This window comes from Ostrinia nubilalis, chromosome 7 (assembly GCF_963855985.1).
Source record: "Ostrinia nubilalis chromosome 7, ilOstNubi1.1, whole genome shotgun sequence".
Taxonomy (NCBI): Eukaryota; Metazoa; Arthropoda; class Insecta; order Lepidoptera; family Crambidae; genus Ostrinia; species Ostrinia nubilalis.
In genome coordinates, this window is record NC_087094.1 from 14,859,747 (window position 1) to 14,883,953 (window position 24,207).

The window sequence follows — 24,207 nt, forward strand, 5'->3', positions numbered from 1 at the left end:
TGGAAGACTCTTAATTAAAATTTAAATAATGGCTTAAAGCCTGACGATACTAAATGGACGACACTGAATTAAGAAGAGATTTTTTATTAAATGACTATAGTGATGTGCCACGTGATCATCCAGCGATTGAATCACGGCACGTATTAACAAAACTGACGAAAGACGACTAGGAGACAATGAAAAAGTTTGACGACAATATTTATATCTCCACAAAACAGAATCTACTTCAACCACGTGATTATAATCCAATCACTAGAAGATTGGCCGTGATTTGAAGAGATCACCCAAAAATACACACACGATACAATATTTACACACAAGTTTTCTACGATGAAACTAACTTAATCTGAACAACAAAAAGAAAACTATTAACCTACACACCTCTTTTAATCAAACAATAAAGATATACATGTAAACTCCCGTCCCGAAAACCAATTTAATGTCACAAACAGATTAATAACGTATTTATTTAATAAAAAAAAAAGAAAGAACAACCCAATTTTACTGCCCCAATTTTTAACTAAATCAAACAGTAAAGAAAAAAAAATTAAAAATGGTACTTATATTAATACACGATACAGAGAAATAATTTAATTTTGAAGACGACATGTACTGCACCAGAAAACTAAACGACCAATCAAAATCCTTAATTACAAGACGTTCCTACTCTTATGTATTAAAAGAATGAAGAAAATTCTAGAGAATCTACTAAAAATCAGACTTTTACAAGTTGTGAGACAACTTTGTTTTTAGAATAAGTACCTTACTTTTAGATACTATTCAAGATTGGGTGCATTGAGAAAATTTGTTGTAACCATAGGTTACATGGTGAATTATTCTATGAGGTATTGACGACATAAGATTGGACCTATTTTTAAAGGACTTTGAAATGAATATAACATTAGTAAGACCTATAACAATGATTAGTAACTAACTATGGGCCAAAGCAAATGGCGGACTGTATTTCTGGAAACGGACAATTTTACAAACATGAACAGTCCGTTACCTGCTTAGACCCGAATCATAAATACCCAAATCCTGTCTGCTTGCTTTCACTTTTTTAATTTTTTAATTATCGTCGGCTAAAGTATTTGATTTTTTATCTTAATATTCATAACTCCGCATAAATTGTATTGAAACTTTTTTAATCCACTCACTGTTCCCGCACTTAATATCATCTAAGTTTTGCGCGAACTTAACCCTAGCCGACGATTGACGTAGTTTTAATTTTTAGGGTCTGCCATCTGTACGCAGAGATCGAGGAGAAAGAATGTACCTGTGTGGAGAACCTTCTGTCGCAGCCGTCGACGATGCATTTGAAGGGTTTGTTTCCTCCGTGGGAAAGGGCGTGCCTTTGCAACCAGAGCCGCGAACAGGAGGGCTTCCCTCGGACCTTGCACTTCTGCCATAGGCACACGTAGTTTTCCTTTCCTGCTTGGCTCTCCACATGGACTGACTGGAATGGGTAAAAAGAGAAAGATCAGTTAATGTTTTAAAAGCTTAATAATATATTATTAATTCAAAGCATTTTCGTAAGGAACATAAGAATAAACATAGTGAAAGTTATAAAAAAAGGATTTTAAAATTTTGAGGGTGCGGAAGTGAACCTTTTTGTTTGTATTCGTTTGTATGTAAGCTCATTTCATTTCAAAATGTATATGGGTACTTGGGTGCACAATTTGTAAACAAAGGACTGTATTGTTGCCGACCACAAAATGTGTTATTAATGGGGGTTTCTTATTTTGCGAAAACAAAATTAAGATGCTCACCTGTAAGTGCTCCAAGAGATCTGTGTCACTCTCGAATTCACTTTTGCAGTTTTCCCACATACATAATGTAACTGTTGATGTTGTATCAGTACTTGACGTCCTTTGATTACTACCGGATTTCGCTGGATTCCTCGGTGGAAACCTCAACGTTTTCGGCTGCTTCAGAATTGGACTCTTCTGGCTACTCTGCACGTCCACTGAACACAAACTTATACTTAACGATAACGATGAGTCGTCATCACATTCCTTACTGGTTTGCGAGTCGCTCGGGGAGTCGATAGACTTGTCAGTACCAATCCCCGATTCTGACGACTCCGTAGTGGTGCTACAGTAAGTTTCTTCTATCACAGTACTTTGAACGTTAGACGAAACGTCTTTCAACACAGTTATCTGAGTGAAAATAGTCTCTTCTCTTCTTGCTACTTCTTTAATCTTCCTTAAGTCTTCAGTACATTCAACGTCTATGATCGTGGAGGACTCTATCAGAGTTTCTCGCACTTTCTCTACATGAAATTCGTCTAATCTCTCCGAGTAAACTTGTGCAAAAGGCCTCGAATTTAGTTTATTAGAATCTAGCGGAACAATGTTATTGTTAACAGTTTTTGAAAGCCACGGTATATCATACTTTGAACTTGTTACCTCACACACTTCTTCTTTTACCGTACTACTAGGCGGGTCTGTGCCCTGAATTGGATTGTCGGGCGGCTTGACCGGCGCTATTGGTATACTACTTGTATGTAAGGCTTCCGTAGTAAAGTTCGCTACTAGAGGTGGCGGGTGATGGACTATTGGATTGGAACACGTTATTTGTGATGATGATAAGGCAGTATTCGTGTAGCTCCATGTCTCTTTCACATTCATATTTGGCACAGATGTCACTATGTACCCAGGTTGAGGCATTAGAACAGGATGGCTTAGGTTAACGGTATAATTCGGTTTGGACTGCATATGGGTTATTCCCACGGGTTGTATTCCAGGAACGTTTTTATTCATTACAGGAATAGGTTGACTTGTAACAGGAGCCGTCTTGTTGACATTAGGGTACGTAGACGTCATCGTGTTAGCTAACTTTAAAAGAGTACCGTTTATGAGAATTTGTGCCGTTTGTTGATTCTGTAAATGGTCTTGCCTGGGTGTTGTTAGCTGCGGTGTTTGAGGAAGAACAAAATTAGGCATTTTAGCCATTAGATTTGGTATTTGCAGAACGGTTCCATTGATATTCTGCATGAGTGGAAACACAAATTGGCCGTTCAACTTTGTCGGGCTTGACACATTGACATTTGGCCTATTAAAAGCGGTCATATTACTTTGTTGCGTTAACGTTTGTGCCGGTATTCCATTCTGTGGTATCCTTAACGTGGCTAACATAACATTTTGGGGGACCGCTACAAATGAAGGTAAATTATTTGAATTCACTGCTCCATTACAAGGCTGGGGAATATTTATTTGGTGACAGTTCTGTAAATTGTTCACAGGTACATTTATACTACCGAGATTCCCATTAATCGTCATTGGAACTTGACGAACACCATTTGGGATATTCATCTTTGGTGCTGTGTTTGCTTCACCTGGTAAATTTTGCATGGATGAATTCTGAGTAGAATTAACACAATTTTTTTGCTGAAGCTGTACTTGTTTCAGGTTATTAACCTTAGACCAAGTAAGGTTTTTGCTGTTAGCTATGCAAGCTGAAGATTTTCGATTTGTTCTTTTAGCTTGAGGAGTGGTCTTCTTTGGAACTTCTTTCTTCGTTATGGTGATTTCAGAACTTAAACCTAAGTTATTTGATCCAATGGTGACCCCATTCATCCTACTATCTAACTTAGTAGTGGAACTAACAACACCGTTTACTCTCGTTGAGTCAGGTTTTGAAATCAATGATTTCTTCGGCATATGACTGGCAGATGTAGCTGGTGCTATTCTTACTCCATTTAATTCGTTTGACATTGGTATAGGTACTTTTCTTTTAGCTGCTCCTATGGTATTTGTGGTATTATACTTTGTGCAATTGGCGGATGGGTCTGGTGTTGCTTTATTATCGAGGCTCTGCTTTTTACCGTCGACCAACCCGTTTATAAGCCCATTTGAAAGTTTCTCTTTGGTCGTTTGGAACGATTCGGTCGCATGCCTAACTTCAACAAAACCATTCATGCTGGTATGATGATTTTTTTCTCTACCCTCCTTAGACCTACTGAAATCAAGCTGACTGCTAATATTCGTATTAGGCGTCACTTTACTGAGATCTGTCGGTTTGGTGGAATCAACAACTCCGTTGACGGTAGAGTTGGGTTTCTTCATGGTTTCTGCTTGTTTCCCAACATCCATCAGGACCTTAGGACTGAGCGTCTGTGACAGATACGAGATGTATTTCTCTAAGTCGTCCGTGACGCCGTTTTTGGGTAGGCACTTTCTTTTGGTGTCTTCGTTATTGGTCGCGTTGGAGTCGCGCTTTAGGCCGTTTTGAGGCTTCATTTTGTGGCTGAAGTATTCTGTGATGCGACGTCGTATGGGAGGCTGGGGGCGTCGCACGGGCGCGGGTTGGGCCGCGAGGCGTCGCGTGCCCGGCGGCGCCGGCTCGCTCGCCCACGGCGGCATACGCGCGCCCGCGCCCGCGCTCTCCTCTGGCGCGCTGCACGACGACTCGGGGCTGCGCGGCGAACCCGGCTCGGTGATGTCACTGCTGCTGCACCCGCCGCTTTCCGTCGGACTATGCACCGCTACGCCACTGAAACAATAATAATATTCAATTAGAAACGTCAAGGTCACCCAAAGGGCGATGGAGCGGGCTATGCTCGGAGTTTCCCTGCGTGATCGAATCAGAAATGAGGAGATCCGCAGGAGAACCAAAGTAACCGACATAGCTCGCAGAATTGCTAAAATCAAGTGGCAGTGGGCGGGGCACATAGCTCGTAGAGACGATGGCCGTTGGGGCAGGAAAGTTCTCGAGTGGCGACCACGGGCTGGAAGACGTAGCGTGGGCAGGCCTCCTACTAGGTGGACCGACGATCTGGTAAAGGTCGCGGGAAGAGCCTGGATGCGGGCAGCGCAGGACCGTTCATTGTGGAAAACCTTGGGGGAGGCCTTTGTCCAGCAGTGGACGTCATTTGGCTGAAACGAACGAACGAACGAAGAAACGTCACACCGCACGTTGCCATAAACGTTCTATTTTTATAGCCTGACCAGTCCAGTCCATAATAGTGTCACCGATTGCGCTTAATGACAATCAGCTGTTGAATGGTTACGATCGATCGTATGCGAGGATAGACGAGTCGCGAGAACGGGACGGCATGCGCGATGTTTGTCGGCGGAGTGTTGTGAGCGCAAGGTGCATTGCCCTGCCCGTCCAGTGCAGTGACGCAACGAGACGCGCCGCTGCACTGACCGACCGAACCCCACGCACACACTCAAATTATTATTTTCGGCTGTGTGACATTCGCTGCACGTAGCTAACACTACACTCAGTGTGTGACAAATGAACAAATAATTGTACTTCTTTAACGTTCGGTATCCATTCTCATACTTGGATAGATTATCAATCATGCATTCACTTATGTGATGTTATTTTAAGTTCACGAACGAACTCCCACATATCAGTCGAAGATTATTTATTCTAGAAGCATTCTCCGCGTAATCTTTTGTTAGGTGAGAGATCTACAGGTAAATGTCGAATAACACAATTTTGACACGTAGCCAGAAGTTTCTTACGAGCGATTATGAACTTTGTGGCTGAGTTAGCGGGTGTTATTTTTGTAAATATCTTTCGGCAGAGGGGTGGCGAGCGGGATGGGACATGTGGGTGGCTGGGTGGGGTGGCGTCTCAGCGTCAAGGGTGCACTCGCTCTTTGTGGAGCCGCAGCGTATAGTCATAACTAGGGTTGTACTCCCCTCCCTTTTCGCACTTCACTAGGAGCTTTGTCTCTAATTGACCCAATTTTTAGAGAAATTTTTAGATCAAAAATTTTAAGACGATTCAGGTATCTTTGGGGGGATCTTAATTTAACGTCGAAGATCATTAAGCTGGGATTATGAGTGGGAAAAAGTTGTCGACGGTAGAATTCATTGTGTAAATTGTTCGTTAATTGGAAGTTCATCGGGTTTCAATTAGCAGAGTCGTGGTATCGTTAGCACAATGAGGCGGAAGCATCACGGTTCACGGGTGAGGTGACACGCAATCTCGGTGGTTTAAGCGATCGGTCGAGTTGCTTATGTTTTTTGCGAATGTCGAAAGCAAAAGTGGGCGCGTATGTAGGTGAGGTTGAGCTGCAAGGTCGCGCCCGCGCCGATTTCGGTCGACGACCCGCTCTCGGCGTTACATTGTAATCGTTCGAATATCGAGTGGGTGGTCTATTCCGACCGTTTGTTTTGACGCTCTGCCCAATTTCGTGGAATTCTTTGATGTATTCTATAAGGTAACACGACGTAATGTCTACTTTCAATTGAAGTTACGATTGCGTGATAGCGCTAATAGTACTAGGACTACAACGGCTGCGGCTACGTAAATAATAATTCATTATGCAGGTAGAATGCTTGATGAGAAAATAATGATTCCTGAGAAGCCAGCGACCAATACTCTGGTACCCAGCACATGATCAATGACAAAGGGAACCGACTCTACTACCTGGCTCTCTATGACCGAAGACATTTTGAACAGCAGCAAGAAGGTATACAAGAACCAGTGATGCGGCATTATTATTAGACGCCATAGTTAGTTGTGTCCAATTGTAGAAAATGCGTAAATAATAAGTTGTTGCAGGAACACAATTTTACTTTTTGAACCAAGAGAATCGATTCCAAATTTCTAACTACCCTATTATTGGCAGATGAAGATTAGGTAGATACCTACTGTAATCAATAACATTTTCTTGTTGCAAGAGACCTACCAAATCTGAATTGGCAACATCGGTATTCGGATGGATTCTGGATGACGATGGACTCTATTCCACTGTCATATTCCGTCATCACAAGTCCCAATCGGCAAGCCCTAATGACAGCCCAATCCGCTTCCATTCCGGCTCATAATTGTCGACGGTATCTCGGCACATAATGCGCGACAATTGAGCGTGACCCGATAGCATCGTCGCCGGCGCAAGCTAGCGTGTCGCCCTCGGACTAGCCTCGTATGAATAGGCTGGGCTTTGCCAGAACTGGGAATATTGCGAAAAATATTTTGTTTTTAAATAGACCTTACACTGCAATATGAAAGGTACTACTTATCTATCTTTGTCCAGTGGACGTCATTTGGCTGAAACGAACGAACGAACCTATCTATCATATCTTATATTTTTCTCCACTTCAAAAAGGCAATAGTCCCATCTTTTACTGTAGTTCGTTTCAGCCAAATTACTTCCATTGCTGGACCTCCTCAAGGATTTCCACAACCATCGGTCCTGCGCTGCCCGCATCCAAGTCCAGGCGACCTTCACCAAATCGTCGGTTCACCTAGGAAGCCTGCCCAAACTACGTCTTCCGTTTCTTCTTTCACCGTAGAGTCTATTCAATAATATTTGGTAATTTGCCGATGTTCGTGGCATAAATGATACAATGCAAGTCTTGAAAAATCAAACAATAATTTCATTAAGTTTTCATTATAATGGCTACATATTAGATAATGCGATGTGTACGCATGATGACCACAACTTCATTACGTCGCTGCATGCAATTGTACGTGTGGCACCATAAAATAACGGCGCTCATGATGTTCCAACCAACTCCAAGCCAAATAGCTCGTAAAAGCATAGAACAATAAATTGCCTCATCACGCCATGTTCTTGTAGGATTTCCAATCAAGTACAATTAAGGCCGATGTCTATACGACTATTGTTCTTTATTCTATAGTGTCTCTAACCTTAGGTCGACATAGTCGAATGACATATTAAAAGCTCTTGAAGATACATAATACCTACCTAAAGATGTAAAGCAATTTATTACACAGGTTCGACTTGGATACCTATTAAATCAAATCGAGAAAGCGAATAACAATATTTAATATATTTTTTCCTTTAGAAACGTTCACAAATTAATCAACATTACCATCTCAATCTCACGTCTAAGGTTTCCTTTTAATAACTCAATTAGTTAGATTACATTCAAATTCAAATTCAAATTCAAATGATTTATTTCTTAAAATATGGTATGTATGTAATATCAATTCATGTTATTTAAATTATTACAACAGTCATCATAACATTTCTAATTTATTGAATTCAAATACTTACACATGCTTCAAAGGGGAAGAGACTTTTCTGTCTTAAAATTCTGAGTAAAAAAAAGATATTTACTGAGTAAGCGTGTTTTATCTTATTAACCCTTTGTCGATCTTTCTATCAGATGAGATGGTTCCAGTTTTTGGCTTTAATCAGTCTCATCTCATGAAATTATAATTTTCTTTCATGTATTAATTACATAAAACATAGCAGCGATAATGTCCTAAAACTTACAGGACATCATAGTGGCTTCAATTTTACGTAGACGTAATCTACGTATATCTACGTCAATATAATTATATTACCAGGCTACCAACAACATTACTACGCGCACGTGTCCGCGTTACGCGTACGTTACGTTATATCGTAACGTTATCAAACGCAAAAATAGTACTACAATACGAATACGTAGAAGCGGCAATCACACAGCCCTGCGATAAGGCGGCGCGTCAGAACCCACTAATTGTTCTAGGAAATTACTATGCGATACTACGCGCGGTCGCGAGTCGGATGTTTTTTTCATTTGTCGTCATTAACGAACTTCATTTGTCTACAGGGTTCGTTTTGTTTGTTGTAACGCGACGTGATGCCTGGAACTAATTGTAAAATTACCATCCGATTACGTCACAAAATTTATTAGTGAAAATATTATAGTTACAGCTATAAATTTTCTTAATACGGAGGTAAATGGACTTATGGACGTAAATTATCATAACATATTCCATGATGAAAAGCTATTTGAATGAATTAAACTATTCAGCACATTAATCAGTGTTTAGTTAACTGTCCTTCCTTAAGCAGTATACCTTTAATTGAGTAAATTATGTAGTTAGTGTATATCAAAACTTATAAGTCAGCAGTGACAAGTTGATTTACGCCGCGATCGTTCTAAACGTAAATCTTATCGAGAAGTTTATCGCTAACTGAAATTGGTAAACTTGGCGCAATTGAAAACTTCGAAGTAAACACGATAACTCGAACTAGTTATAGTGCATTACGAAACGAATGGTTGCTGGCTAGCAGCGATTTACGTTAAATTGAACTAGGAGCTAGTTTATGTGCTAACTTTAATAATTCCCTCGTAAAAATTAATCTGGATAATTCGTGTGCTAATTTAGGTGTGCTTTAACGACAATTATGTATTTAGCGTTAAGTTAATGTAAGTTCTCGAATAAATGACAGTAGGGATAATATAAGGCCCAATATAAGGCAGGTTATTATTACGAACCACGGTGGCCCACATCAAATGCAAATTACTTTTTTACTATAACTAGGGGAGAGAGATAATAAGAGCTATGGAAATAATAGATATAGTATTTGTATATTTTAGCTTTTTACAACATTATTTTAGACCTCATACTTGATAAATTAGGGTCGATAATCATCAAATAACATGCGACATTTATCCCAGTGTAGAGTCATTCATGAACATTTTAGTCGTCAAGTTCCGACTGTTCTTTTTTGTCATACCGCCCTTTAGTAGAATGTCTTTTCCTACCGTTTTCTACACGCATAACCAGGATTTTCTATATTCCTAGTAATCCTAGCTATACGAGAGCCCCTATCTTATGGATAACGATTCGTCATCATTATTATTTCAGCCATAGGACGTCCACTGCTGAACATAGGTCTTCTCATTCATTGCTATAATGAACGGTTGGTAGCAGCCTGCATCTAGCGTCTTCCTTCTACCTTTTATGAGGATAACGATTCCTGTTGTCAAATAACAGACCATATGTGTCCTGTCCTGCCACAAGTACACCGGGTGATTACATGCAGGACACCCACCGCGCAAATTGCCGCGCGGAATGAAAATGGCGCAACGCGTCAAACGCGGCCTTTGACAATTTTCGCCGAGCACGCGCCGGGGACGCATAAATATGTGGATTGCTATAATTAAATGCGGATTAGGCTCTCGGACATGGTTCAATTTAAATGATTATGAGATAAATGAAGAACATGGTCAAAGACAAAAATGTATTTTGAGACATAAGGCCTTTTCCTTATAACTCCGCCACATATAGACAGAAACAAACTCTGAGGACTGTCCATCATATTCAAAGGACGGTTTGGTTTATACATCAAACCTGAAGATCCAGTTATTTATACAATAGCACCAAACCAAGGATAAACGTAACGCCTCAAATGAAATACAAAACGTATGACAGTGATTTCCTTTTCTTTGTAGGTACAAAGCGAATTTGAGTCCAGGAAGCGAAGTCGGTTTACGACAAAAACATGCATCGTAATGTAGATATTATAATAACAAGCAAAGGGTGTGTAATAATCATTAATTCTCCAAGCTTGATCAATACACTAATGTGGGAAACGCATAATATGAAATGCATTGAAATGTTGAACATCAAAGAGTTCAGAAATACACAATCGAGCGTTGCTTCGTGTGTTAATATTAATAAAATCAAACGCATCAAAACAGTCCCCACTGCACAGTGCGCGCGACGTAATAGGTGGGCGGACAAAAGCGCAAATGATACGTCACTCGCACATGTTACTAAATCTAGTAGACCCTAGCGTACGTCCCTAGGGGACAGATTATGCACCGCACCCCGAGATTTGAATGGAATAACTACAGGGTTAGTGCCAATACAAAGGACGTACTGTACAATTTGTTACACTGTAATTGGCACCTAATTTGGTGTTTTCACAACCACTGATTTGCGCTTCCAGAGCTGCAGCATTAATCGAACAAAATTATGCTTGCATTTGTAAATGCCTTAATAGCGAACTTGAAAAACACTAACAAAATGTTGAACAAGTTACAAAGTATTTTTCGGTGTCAGATAGTTTATTTCGACAGTTATTTATCACCACTTAAATATATCCAGAACAAAACGATACACCTGACACGATACGAAACCTTAAACCCGAACGAGGACAGATTAAAAACCCAATTATTTCGAAGCCAATATATTTGCATTCTTTTTGGGTTTGTAAAATGGAATATAACATTTTAGCGTTGGAAATTGATCATCGTGTAGGGAGCCGCGCCGCTGGGGATTTTAAATCCTTGTCAAATTTCACTCAAGGAAGGCGATTTTTTGGATTTGTGTGTTTATTTTGGTGGTGTAAGGTTGAAATTCGGGTGTGACGGTTCTGGCAGGGCGTTGTGGCGCCCCGCGGCTCGCATGTCCCACTGTGCACGTTGTACGCTACTTAATTTCTGAATAAATTCCAACCGTTATTGAAATTCCATACTCCCAAATTACCTATTACACTACTGAACGCTAAAATTAAGCCCAAACTACATTCGTTCGATGAAATAAAAATTAAAGAGTAAAATATTACAACGGCCTATGAAAATAATGGTTTTTATACCATGCGTAAATTAATTCTTGTGTGGAGAATGCACATAAAATATAATTTAAACCTCATTAAGACTTTATCATCTACGCTTAGGGCGACCTAATAAAACGCGAAGGTTATCGTATACAATTTATTAATTAGTTATAGGGATAATGAAATGGGATTTCCTAATTTAGAGAGTCGGAAATGATACAATATCATTCTAAATATAGTTATGTAGAGATAAACTTTGTAAAGGTCATAATGCGATAATAACTAACAAAAGTTATTAATTAAAATAGTATTAACTAGTCGCTCACAAGTCAATAAACTGTGTTGCACTTTCCTTCTCTTGTTTCTGGCAAAAGAGTGAGCATTATTTATTATCTGCCTACCCGTAATGATAAACGTCTACGGCAAAGCAAGTCTCGTTGTGTTTATATGTGAAATCAAGTTTTAAATAATTGATTAATGAAGTCTAACTTGAGAAAATATGGTAAAACATCAAGTATCAGTTACAGCTCGAGGCGGGATAGGGTAATTGCTCAATTATTCAGCATGTGTCTAGATTTTAATGACTTTTTCTTTCTAGATCTTGTTACGATACGACTTTATGGCTGGATTTGGAATGCGATATGTTGTGGGAAAATAAAAATAAAGTTGCCGTGGAAATATGTTGGCGCAGAGATTACAGGGTAAGAGCTCTATCATCTGGCTCGCTTAGTATTAAGCCAGGCATGTTAGATTCGTTCCATTTATGTTTCATCATAGTAATGTAGTAAAATTACGAACGCGAATTTACCACACGGCTCGACAAAATGGGTCAACGCCCGAACGTATATTGATTACGAATTATCGCATGAAATTATGCGTTACATTTTCAAATTGATCCAAGTAGAAATTTGCAACAAAGTAATTCTTGTAATATCTTACGAAACATGCTAATATCCAATTCCATGTACAAATCAGTAATAAAACATCATCATAGTGAAAGTACGTAGGTATCTAACAACAGCAACCATTGATTTTTTAAATAAAACATCATTGCAAGATTGTTCTACATAGGTACTTCCTACATAAAAAAAAATATAGTGCCCGCCACTCATTCGAAAGCAATGTCAGTCAGCCCGAGCCGTCATGTCAGCGGCTTTCAGTCGTAGACGTCTGGAAACAAAAGAAAACGCCGCCCAATATACTTTCTAGTCATAACAAGTTTTCAATGGCGCGTACGTACGCAATGTAACGTTTCCGAGATTATGTCACCGCTGTTTACGCGGACCCATTCATTACGGCTGAAAGGAAGCCCGTCGCGTGAGAATCGTGTCACAGACCCTGCCCCCTGCCCACCCTCCCCGGCCCACCCCCGCGATTATTATGCTAAGTGTCTGTAGGGGAGCGCGGGGCGAATTTTTCGCGCATCTGCTATTTATTTACGCGCTTTTTATATTCATGGACTCGTAACCGCGTAAGGCGGGTAACTCGGTTCGAACAGTGCCGTACAGTTCATTACACATCGCAACAACGCTTAGTTTGCTGCTAGGTGTTGGGATTTGACCCTTCCTACCTAGAGGTTAAGGTTTCCAGTTAGGGCGTCGAAGTGGGTTAGCGGGCGCACCCTGCGTGACGCCCTGTCAAATGTCGTTCGATTGATTTCGCTCGCTACTGAAATGCTTTTTCGAATTTGTGTTTAGTACGGTAAATAACGAAGTTGAAGACATTTTTCCCCTTTGCACTTCCGCGATACGTTTAAGTTATGAAGTCGACTTAACCCTTAACCACTGACGTGTCATTTTGTTACACTAACACTGACGTACGTACGGCATACGTACGTAACTTTGAAGACCTCCTGATGTATCAATAGAGTGTAACTTTGGTGAAATTTTAATTTAAATTATTTGCACATGTTTATATTAAACAGAGATAGTAAAAAAAAACATAGTAATATTAATAAAATTGTATGATATTGGTGAAATCTTCCAGATGTAATAAAAGTTAGACAGGCATTTTTTAAAAAATCAACACAAAATTATTCGATAACACTAGGTACTTCTATTTTGACCATATTAAAGATTAATAACAGTTTTAATCAGGAAAAAATCACAATTGCAATAATTCACATATTAAGTCACTTTTTAATACAGTTCATTTGGGAAGGCTATTTTTTATAGTTTTTTTTTGTTTGATGACCTGGTCACCAGTTTGCTGTGCTTTAAACTAGCTAGGAAATATGAAAATATGGTATACAATCTTCAGAAGAAGTCAAATCCAAAGCCACGAACTAAAGCTCCTTCACCATCATGATGATTGTCCTCGAAAACCGCAACTAATATAAAAAAAAATATTCACTGGATTTTTTTGCTAATTTCTTCGTCATTTGTAATAATTTTTGGCGTAAATAAGGTTTTTTATATATAGACGGCCAAGTAAATAAATCAGACTGCTAACAGTTAATTTTATATATGGACCAACATACAAAAGCGATGTTGAAAAAGTTACACTAACACTGACGTTACGTACCACATACGTCGGGTGGTCTAGTTATCCTACTTAGGGACGTGCTACCCATCTATTTTCTCCCGTCGCACACGCATCTCTGGCCACTAGGAAACTACCAAAAAGGACACGCAAAAATTCCCGCACAAAATGAAGTTTTGAACGAAAAACCGTTTGACCGACGTACCACGTACGTACGTCAGTGGTTAAGGGTTAATCCAATATGCATTTAGAATGCATTTGAATATGTTAAAATTATTCAAAATGATGTTATTTCAAGCGAATGCATTGTATGAAAATTTATAGAAGGGACGAACATTTTTTGCATAAGTAATGACATAAGTATGCAAATCAAAAACCAATCGAAGCTATATTTGGAGCTAACTGTTTCTAACTGCGTATTGAAAATTGGAATATAAAAGAAAAACGCTTAAAAACACCTCTTTCTTCCGTAAATGAGACGGTAAATTAAAGATACAATGTTAGGTACACATTCTCGGTGCACACACCTAAAATAGCCGTGTTTTATTTGAAGTAAAAATTTTCGAGCTAACATGCACGGTATAAATAGTTTACGTGTGCTCCGCCGGCGGTCTCAAACGGGCCACGTACGGCGGCTTTCAGAAACTCAATTTCCTGCTCAAATCGCGGCGATACTAGATAAACACGATAGTTCTGCCGTGAGCATCGTCCGCAAACGAATTTCACTTATCCAGGGATGCCAACTTGCCAGTCGTTGTATAAATAAGCAGAAGTGAGTTTGAACTGACTCAGCTCACTTCAAACTTACTGAGCATCTAAAGATAGAGCACGTCTTCGCAATCATACTTTCGCCCTTGGAAAACCAACCGAGCTTTAATTTTCAAGGGCAGTAACATGCTTACGAAAGTTACGATAGCTTTAAAGTTTAAGTCCAAGAATCCTTGAAGTTAGCGTAAAATTATGGAACTTTGGAAAGTCTCGAATGCTACTTGCATTGCTCGTCTTGTTATTTCAACTCTCCGGCTAAAATAAACTAGAGTAGAGGTTTGCGGTATTTGAGTTGATATCCAGACGTATATTCTTGGAATATTGAAGTTCAGTTACATAAAAGTAAGTGCGGTCGGTTCGTTAACATCCCTACTCGTACTTACGTACCGGCGTCAACTGGAAGTAAGTTAGTTGCGCCTAAACGTTGGATTAATTGCTTGTAGTGGCTTCTGCTTCATTGCAGTAGGGGCGAGAATCGCTTGCGTGTGTTGCATTATGTTGCAGCGTAAAGACGTTCCCGTCATCCGGAGTCTGCGCAGGAAATAAGGATCCAGCGGGCGCTTTGTCTCCGCCGCCACTTCAGCTCTTCCGACGAGCGAGCTCGGGCGGTGAGCCAATCCACCTTATTCGGTGTTCCGTTACAGTTGAATGCAATTTAATTAACCAGACAAGCCCAAGTAGGTGTAATTACGCTATTAACTACTGTAAGACCGCCTGCCTACTTAAGATCGTAAATATTAGTATTGTCTAGTAGAGCGCGAAACAAATAAACTAATGGGGGTAAAACTCATAAAAAAATATCAGAGAATACTGAGAATAGGTACAACAAATAATCTAGATTTAGATGAATAGTCGCCACAAATAACGGCCTTACCATTTTCCGTATCTTTAACCCTATATTGTGTTAATTAAGCAAATGCCTAACAGGAAAAGTTAATGTGAAAGTATCAAATAACTCATGTAATTAATTTAGCAAACCCAGACACAGTAAAAGCAAAGAAATTCTAGACATATGGTGAACTTTTTGTTTAACAATCACACATCGCTCGTGAAAAAACAAATGAAGTAATGAAATCATTAGCAGCAACGAACAAAAAGTGCATTGAAAGCGACATGTTTGAAAAACAAGCCGAGCGAGCGCCGGGAGCGAATAAAAGCAACGCGCTCAGTGCTTCCTATTATTCCGACCAGACTAAACACATTGTGTAAGCACATGATATTTTGACTTTGCGCGGCTTTGCCGAAAAATATACAGACGAAATATAGATAACGATAGTATAAAGATAGACCAGACACAATTAAAAACAATATCTGACACTAGCTTACAGACAGACCTTGCGAATACGATAAGAAAGGATGATCTTGAAGCAAAAATATCCATGATCATCTTTTGTATTACACACAACATTCACAACACAAAAATTGAACGCGAGAATTTATAAACAACTAGCAATTAGTGATTATTCGAGTAAGCAAACAAATCTAATTCTGTTAACAAGATCAAATGCATTGTTCTTAGATCACAGCGAGTCAGCCGTTACTTAGTAGGTATGTGGCCACGGAAATCTGCGCGACTATGATAATAAGGCTATATGTTATAAACAACGTCTTCCGCAGAAGTTTATTAGTAAAGAAAATGTAGGAAATCGCTTGTTTGCTACTTAATTCCTAGCTTACACCAATATAAAAAACAATTTTGTCTGGTATAAGAATATTAACCAAAACAGTTCAAGTAAACCGTTTAAACAATAACAATGCTCTGATGGCAAGAGAAGATTTGACAGAGGTCGAAAAATACAAAAATAACAACAAAATTAGTTTTTGTTTTTAATTAGGTAGATGTCAAAGTGTCAAAAGTGTGAATTCTTATCTTACATTACAAGGTTACTGCACCTTACAATGATAACTTTGTCATGCCCCCTACAATACTGCACAAACATACCTTCAGCAATAATGATAAAGGTCACACGGTAGCAAAAAGTGATTTGCAACGTAAATGTAATTAACCGTAACCCATCATGCTTTTTTGCTGACAAACCTATTGAATTTCATTGCAATACTGGGAATAAAAACCTAACTATAGCTTCTGCGAATAGTCCATCAATCATTAATGAAGCAATAACGCATCCTGGTGAAACTAAAAGGTCTGTATCAATTTGGAATGGTTGATAATGATCTATCGGATGCAGTTTATATTGATGACGTCATGTTCGAAATTGGCTTAGTTATATCAGCATTGCACTTTATACAATTGTACAATAAAACCAAGGCAAAGGAGTGACCTTTGCAATCGATCTTTACCATCACGTGCCGACAAGACGGTCTAACCACCAGTTACAGTGTGAAGTGTGTCCCGAACGCTAATACATATAATTTCTTTGTCTGCGATGTGTGTCAAGTGCGGGCCTGTCATTAACGTGAATCACGTATCGATGTTGCAGTTGCATGATCGTCGCATCGAAAACGAAAGCCCCTACCAATGCTTTATTAAGAGCGATTAGAAACGTTACAACATTAAAATTTATCGAGTAAAACAGTCTTTAATCGGACTATTGATTCCGTTGAAGTGAATACTCAAAATGAAATTTCTCACGAGGAGTGTAGGTTTATAAAATGTGTGAATAATTAGCGGGCAGGTAAAGGAAGTCGTTAATGGCCGATGTCCCGGAGTGATATGATTTAACTTGAGTTATTGCTCGTTACATTTCAGGGTAGAAGGCTTTCCCGTAATTAAAATTTACATAAACACTGAGTTTAGTGTAGTTATAATGTAATCAGTGGAGAGTGGACGCGAATGTTAATGTGAGATCTACAGTTACATGTTTTGTAATTATTTATTACTTACAGCCTTTATATTTATAACACTAGTCTTTTGCTTCGGTTAAGTTAGAAAAGTTGAATGAGCGCAAATAGTTTTAAAACAGAATTTTACGTCAAAGTTCGCTCAGAAGAATAACAATACTAAATTGAAATAATACTACTTTCAAAAGAAGCGAGTAAGCTGGCGATAACAGTATTGGGGTGAACTTTAATGAAGGGCGCTATGGATTTTGGAAAAAAGCTTTGGGGGAAGCTTTCGTGCGCACATCGACAACATCTAACCTTGAGCCGTTTTGGTGATGAAATTTGCGATGTTGTCATATGATATCTAAATATATAAACAAAGAAACTGACTGACTGACTGACTGACATGTCAACGCACAGCCTAAACGGCTAAACGTAGGTAACTTGAAATTTGGAAGGGACGTAGCTTAGGTACCGTAGAGGTGCACTGAGAAAGGAATTCCCGAAATTCCCACGGGAACGGGAATTAGCGGGAAAATCCTTTTGTATGAAAAATCTAAACCTCTTAAGTTAGACGCTTGAAATTTGGCATGCAGGTACCTTAGTAAACTTAAAGCTTAGTTACAACAGGATATAGCAAAATCCCCACGGGAACGGAAAAACATTTGTATGAAACGGGATCCACGCGTACGAAGTCGCGGGCGGCCGCTAGTGTGAAATATAAATATTCGCAAACCAGTAGTATGATATTTGCTAAAGGGCAACGCATACCGAGTGCAGCGGCCTTGGTTGCCGCGATGACGCGCGGCCTCGCCTCTCCTGTTGCAATCGCGCTAAGACAAACGACCGACCGACTCTTTGTTGCACCGCTACTTATGCAACGTTATGCGCTTTGCTGCGCTTCGATACCCTTCCGATTGGGTGAGCATTAGGTTACGAATTTAGAACTTTGTTTAACTATAAATTCTGAGTCAACTGCGCTTTGTTTATGCCAAGCTGTGAATTTATTTTATAGGCATAAGGTTGTTTGAAGTCAATATCAATAATCCTGCTAATATTATAATCCAAATGTTTGTGAGAATGTTTGTTACTCTTTCACGCAAAAAGTACGAAACGGATTTTGATGAAAGTAGAGTATTGTCATAGATTATGCTGGAATAACATAAAGACTTTATAAATAGAAATCTGGAAACTCACACTGATATAAAAGCTGGTAATGTATGAAACGAAGTTAGGTATGAAAGTGGCTGTAAAAGAAGAGTTAAACGTCTAAACCTGAATCGAGTTCTATACCCAAAAAGGGGAGCCTGTAATAGTATTTAAAATTACCATTCCTATTGCAAGAAAGGATTTTTTCCTGGCGGCTTTGTGACTGGAATTGAACCGCCACCGGTGCAGACGGAGAAGATGGTGAGTTGTCTGCACGTGAAAAAGAGGTTGTCCGGCTTGCAGAAATTTATATAAGTTACCGTTCCTTGTGTGAAATTAGAAAATGTAAATAAAACAGCTCCCTCTCAATTGACACAATTTATTTTTATCTCGTATGCTCCTATATAGTTAACAATTACGATATTATAATAACTACTGTAATAGTGCCAATCTCAAGGGATTCAGGGTCGTTAATTAGGTTCGGTTTGGTGAATATTATTGCCACTACAAATTTCTTAAAACTCAGCCTAAATATTAAAAGACTCTACTAGTTAAGATAACTGCGCGATGTCAGGTCGGAAAGACTCCTACTTGAAGGATGGAAAAGTGGGTACCTTGGAAGCCATGCGGTTATAAGCCGTTACCCTGAACGTTCCTCTCTTCTTCCGGGGTCTAACGGGTCTCGCACACTTTTAGGCTACAAGCAGCGTCCTCCACGGCCTCAAGCGCGCAGTACCAGATGAAGCTCTTGCATTTTCTCGACAGGAAAGCGTTCAAACTCTTGCAGAGACAGAGGTTTGATGACAAGGAGGAAATGCGAAGAGATCAGCAGTTCAGAAAGGAGTAATAATTATAGAAATCAATATGAAATATTGAAATATCTAAAATATGAAATGTAAAATCGTAAAATATGAAATTGTAAAATACGAAATTTGAAATTGTTTAAACTACAAAATATTGTAAAATATGAAATCTATGAAATGTTAGAACTATAAACATTTGTAAAATTATGAAATCTGAAATTCCCGCATCTGAAACGAAAAACACGAGTGTCAGGATCACATGTGGAACGTGGCATTAGGTTATGAAAAAAACCGCAATGGGAAAGAAATACTTACGAAGACCGTTCGCTAATCTGAGCTTCACTCACAGTCTTCAGCATCCCAATACCCTCAACCGAACAGGATTTAGGGAATTTCTGAAAGAAACGATGACATGAAATACCACGTACTGGAATACGAAAATTATCAATCACGAAAAATAAATAAATTCTCCGACGGGAACTTACCTCATGTGTGATTATTTTAAATTATATTATGAAATTATCGTGGATGCATTCTGCAACACACGATTTAAAACACAGGGGATTACATCCCCGAAAATAATAAAATTGCGGTTGCGCAAGATCGACCAAAATTCCAAAGTGATTTGACAGCTCAACTGACAGCCTGCAAGTCATTGACATCGCAAGACGTTTCGTTTCGCCGCTTAGGTAAAAAGCAAATACTAATAAAAACCATGATGAAAACAATCTCCTGAACACTGAAAATATTCTATTAAAAAATAGAATAATCAAAATAAAAACATTAGGAAATGTTTCAATAAAGTATATTTCAATTAACTGAGCAAAAAGCGCCATCTATTGCAAATTAATTCTAAATCACGCCAATAGATGTCGCCAGTGGTATCCAAAATCAGAATATTGAGAAGAAATATTAATTTGTGAAAAAACAGCAAACGGCAACGTTACAATACCCTCCCCCCTAGACATTCGCACGGAGAAAGAATCTGAGCTGCCCTCAGCGAACTACAAACTGAAAAAGAAAAAAAAATGTGTCTAAACGCAGAAAGACCTCAAAAGAAAAAAGGGTTCCAGCAGAAACTTCAACTGAAAAAAAAAATCGAGAAAACAAACAACGAGTTGTAGGGTATGCTGACATAACAGGAACAAAAACAAACTGACTTTTCACTAAGCACAACAAACCAGATGAAAACCAACTACCAGGACTGATGTTCTTCAAACCTAAAACAATCTCTGCTGTCCGAGCATAAATAAAACCCAACACTAACATACAATCATCTTTCATACCTCTCTTTCATTCCTGTAAGCATCAGTTTCAATTTACACTGCTAGCCACCTGCATTCAAAATTACCCATAGAGTCCCAACTGTGAACCAGTGGTACTCGAATCCCCAGTAACGTTGTAAGGCTATTTCGGCCATTACGAACATATTTTCTGGAATAGCCATCCAGTGGGCCCTAGGGAAAGTGTATATTTCAACACATGTCATCCCTAGAAAAAATGTCTGGGTTAAAAACCACAGAACAAAAATGTCGCTGGCCACAATATAAATTGGACGTCATCGCAACAAAACACAAAACACAGGGAATAGTGCATAGAAGCACATGATGTCATCCCTGGAAAAGACAAAACAAACGAGGCATGTATATAGGAGATACATAGCACTCAAACAAAACAAAACAAAAACACAGAGATAAAACCTCTGGGAAAAAAAAAATATCTGAACTTTCAAGTTACAGATAAAGCACCGAGGCAAAACTGTAGCAGATACCCGACAACTCGATTGTGTCCAAAAAAAAACTTTGCTAAAAGAATCTACCGTTAATAAATTCCTAACAGAAAAACTACACAATACTATTGTGTCCAAAAAAAAAACTGCGATAAAACAATCTACCGTTATTAAATTCCCAACAGAAAAACATTACACAATACGATTGTGTCCAAAAAAAAAAACTAAACTCATAAGTTAGTTATGAAAGTAAAGTACCTACCTACCCAGAAAAAAAAATCCTAAGTCCTACGACTGAGAACCTTGGCATAACAATAATTTAAAAAAAAAAAACTTCCTTAAAGAAGGTAGCATAATAAAAATATTTTTGAAAAAAAAAAAAAACTATGTGGCAAAAATATTTTCCAAAAGTTATATGAAAATTATTATCATTAATAATTAAACTACACAAAAGTTATACAAGAAGAATGGCACTTTACTAAAATTAATAACTTTAAATTGTTATCAAACCAAAACAAATCAATTAAGTTATTCCCGTATAAAAATCAACAAGTTAGTAAGTGTACCCACAAACAACTCACTAACCAGTAATAACATTAAGTCATTAAGTACCAAACTTTATAATACACTGCAGTATAATGCCTAAATAACTAATAGGTATAACTGTATTTACTTAATTAAAATCCATTACTTAAGATTCAAAACATTTCCACAAATGTAAACAAATATTTGCCAAAAACTAATAAAAGTTATAATATTATGCTAACATTATGTAATTAATACAAAATAATGTGTACTAGGTAACAAGAAATAAAAGTTTATATGTCATAGTGACACAAAAGCAATTTGTTACCTTAGTACATAAACAACGTTAAAGTTATCAGTTAGCATTATGTAACAAAACATCCGGGTAGGCACTTTAAAATACATTATGTACTCACTTATTATGAGTACAAATTAATAAACACTAAAATTAAAATTAAAACTGTGTTTGTCTTGTATGAAAAAACAAAATAATTAAAGTAAGTAACTAAAAGTTATAAGCTATAAAGCCCAAAAGCAATGTAGGTATAAAATAAATATAACCTAACAAAAAAAATGTTACTTACTTGTCCCAACATAATGTAAAAAATAAGAGTTGCAACACAAAAAATATGTAACCTAACATCATGTAAACTAACCTCATATAGAGTAGTACGCTCTGTTATAATGGTTAACATAATAATATGTAAGTTGACATCCTAAATAAAAAAAAATATGTGGGCATCACAAATAAAATAAACAACAAAAAATAACAAGACAAACAACAGCACACACATGAGAGATTCCCTAATAAAAAAAATATTTAACAACAAAATAGAAGTGTATGAGCGGATAGTCAGCACACAATGTTGCTTCTATTATTGGCTTTCCACCCATAAACTTCATAAAAAAATGTGGCAATAATAAACATCAAAAGATGGGCGCCACTGCAAGAAAGGATTTTTTCCTGGCGGCTTTGTGACTGGAATTGAACCGCCACCGGTGCAGACGGAGAAGATGGTGAGTTGTCTGCACGTGAAAAAGAGGTTGTCCGGCTTGCAGAAATTTATATAAGTTACCGTTCCTTGTGTGAAATTAGAAAATGTAAATAAAACAGCTCCCTCTCAATTGACACAATTTATTTTTATCTCGTATGCTCCTATATAGTTAACAATTACGATATTATAATAACTACTGTAATAGTGCCAATCTCAAGGGATTCAGGGTCGTTAATTAGGTTCGGTTTGGTGAATATTATTGCCACTACAAATTTCTTAAAACTCAGCCTAAATATTAAAAGACTCTACTAGTTAAGATAACTGCGCGATGTCAGGTCGGAAAGACTCCTACTTGAAGGATGGAAAAGTGGGTACCTTGGAAGCCATGCGGTTATAAGCCGTTACCCTGAACGTTCCTCTCTTCTTCCGGGGTCTAACGGGTCTCGCACACTTTTAGGCTACAAGCAGCGTCCTCCACGGCCTCAAGCGCGCAGTACCAGATGAAGCTCTTGCATTTTCTCGACAGGAAAGCGTTCAAACTCTTGCAGAGACAGAGGTTTGATGACAAGGAGGAAATGCGAAGAGATCAGCAGTTCAGAAAGGAGTAATAATTATAGAAATCAATATGAAATATTGAAATATCTAAAATATGAAATGTAAAATCGTAAAATATGAAATTGTAAAATACGAAATTTGAAATTGTTTAAACTACAAAATATTGTAAAATATGAAATCTATGAAATGTTAGAACTATAAACATTTGTAAAATTATGAAATCTGAAATTCCCGCATCTGAAACGAAAAACACGAGTGTCAGGATCACATGTGGAACGTGGCATTAGGTTATGAAAAAAACCGCAATGGGAAAGAAATACTTACGAAGACCGTTCGCTAATCTGAGCTTCACTCACAGTCTTCAGCATCCCAATACCCTCAACCGAACAGGATTTAGGGAATTTCTGAAAGAAACGATGACATGAAATACCACGTACTGGAATACGAAAATTATCAATCACGAAAAATAAATAAATTCTCCGACGGGAACTTACCTCATGTGTGATTATTTTAAATTATATTATGAAATTATCGTGGATGCATTCTGCAACACACGATTTAAAACACAGGGGATTACATCCCCGAAAATAATAAAATTGCGGTTGCGCAAGATCGACCAAAATTCCAAAGTGATTTGACAGCTCAACTGACAGCCTGCAAGTCATTGACATCGCAAGACGTTTCGTTTCGCCGCTTAGGTAAAAAGCAAATACTAATAAAAACCATGATGAAAACAATCTCCTGAACACTGAAAATATTCTATTAAAAAATAGAATAATCAAAATAAAAACATTAGGAAATGTTTCAATAAAGTATATTTCAATTAACTGAGCAAAAAGCGCCATCTATTGCAAATTAATTCTAAATCACGCCAATAGATGTCGCCAGTGGTATCCAAAATCAGAATATTGAGAAGAAATATTAATTTGTGAAAAAACAGCAAACGGCAACGTTACACTATCCCGCGAAGGTATTACCATAGAGATTGGCTCTAGACGGCATTATCACAGCTGGTTTCGACGAGCTGCCAGTCTCGAAATTAAATTTAATACAACGGGAACTTGTATGGGTATCGTAATAACGCTCTCAAATATAATTTATAGTTGATGGAGACGAGATATACTCTGGCACGCAAACTTTGAATGATAG

At 38.2% G+C, this 24,207-nt stretch overlaps 1 protein-coding gene and 1 long non-coding RNA gene across 4 annotated transcripts in view; both read right to left on the reverse strand.

The window, feature by feature from the left end:
* LOC135073394 (zinc finger protein jing homolog) overlaps positions 1-24,207 on the reverse strand; it is a 137,063-nt gene that overhangs the window by 10,993 nt on the left and 101,863 nt on the right. For all 3 annotated transcript variants that reach the window (XM_063967569.1, XM_063967570.1, XM_063967571.1), the window contains exons 2-3: positions 1,770-4,494; positions 1,277-1,456 (exon numbers count right to left, since the gene is read on the reverse strand). In XM_063967569.1, the coding sequence (XP_063823639.1) occupies positions 1,277-1,456; positions 1,770-4,494 (2,905 nt within the window). The remainder of the gene's footprint in view (positions 1-1,276; positions 1,457-1,769; positions 4,495-24,207) is intronic.
* Positions 18,817-24,009, reverse strand: LOC135073389 (uncharacterized). The gene is made up of 2 exons (XR_010257617.1): positions 23,553-24,009; positions 18,817-23,462 (listed from the first exon to the last, which is right to left on the reverse strand). It is a non-coding gene; the product is annotated as an uncharacterized LOC135073389 (long non-coding RNA).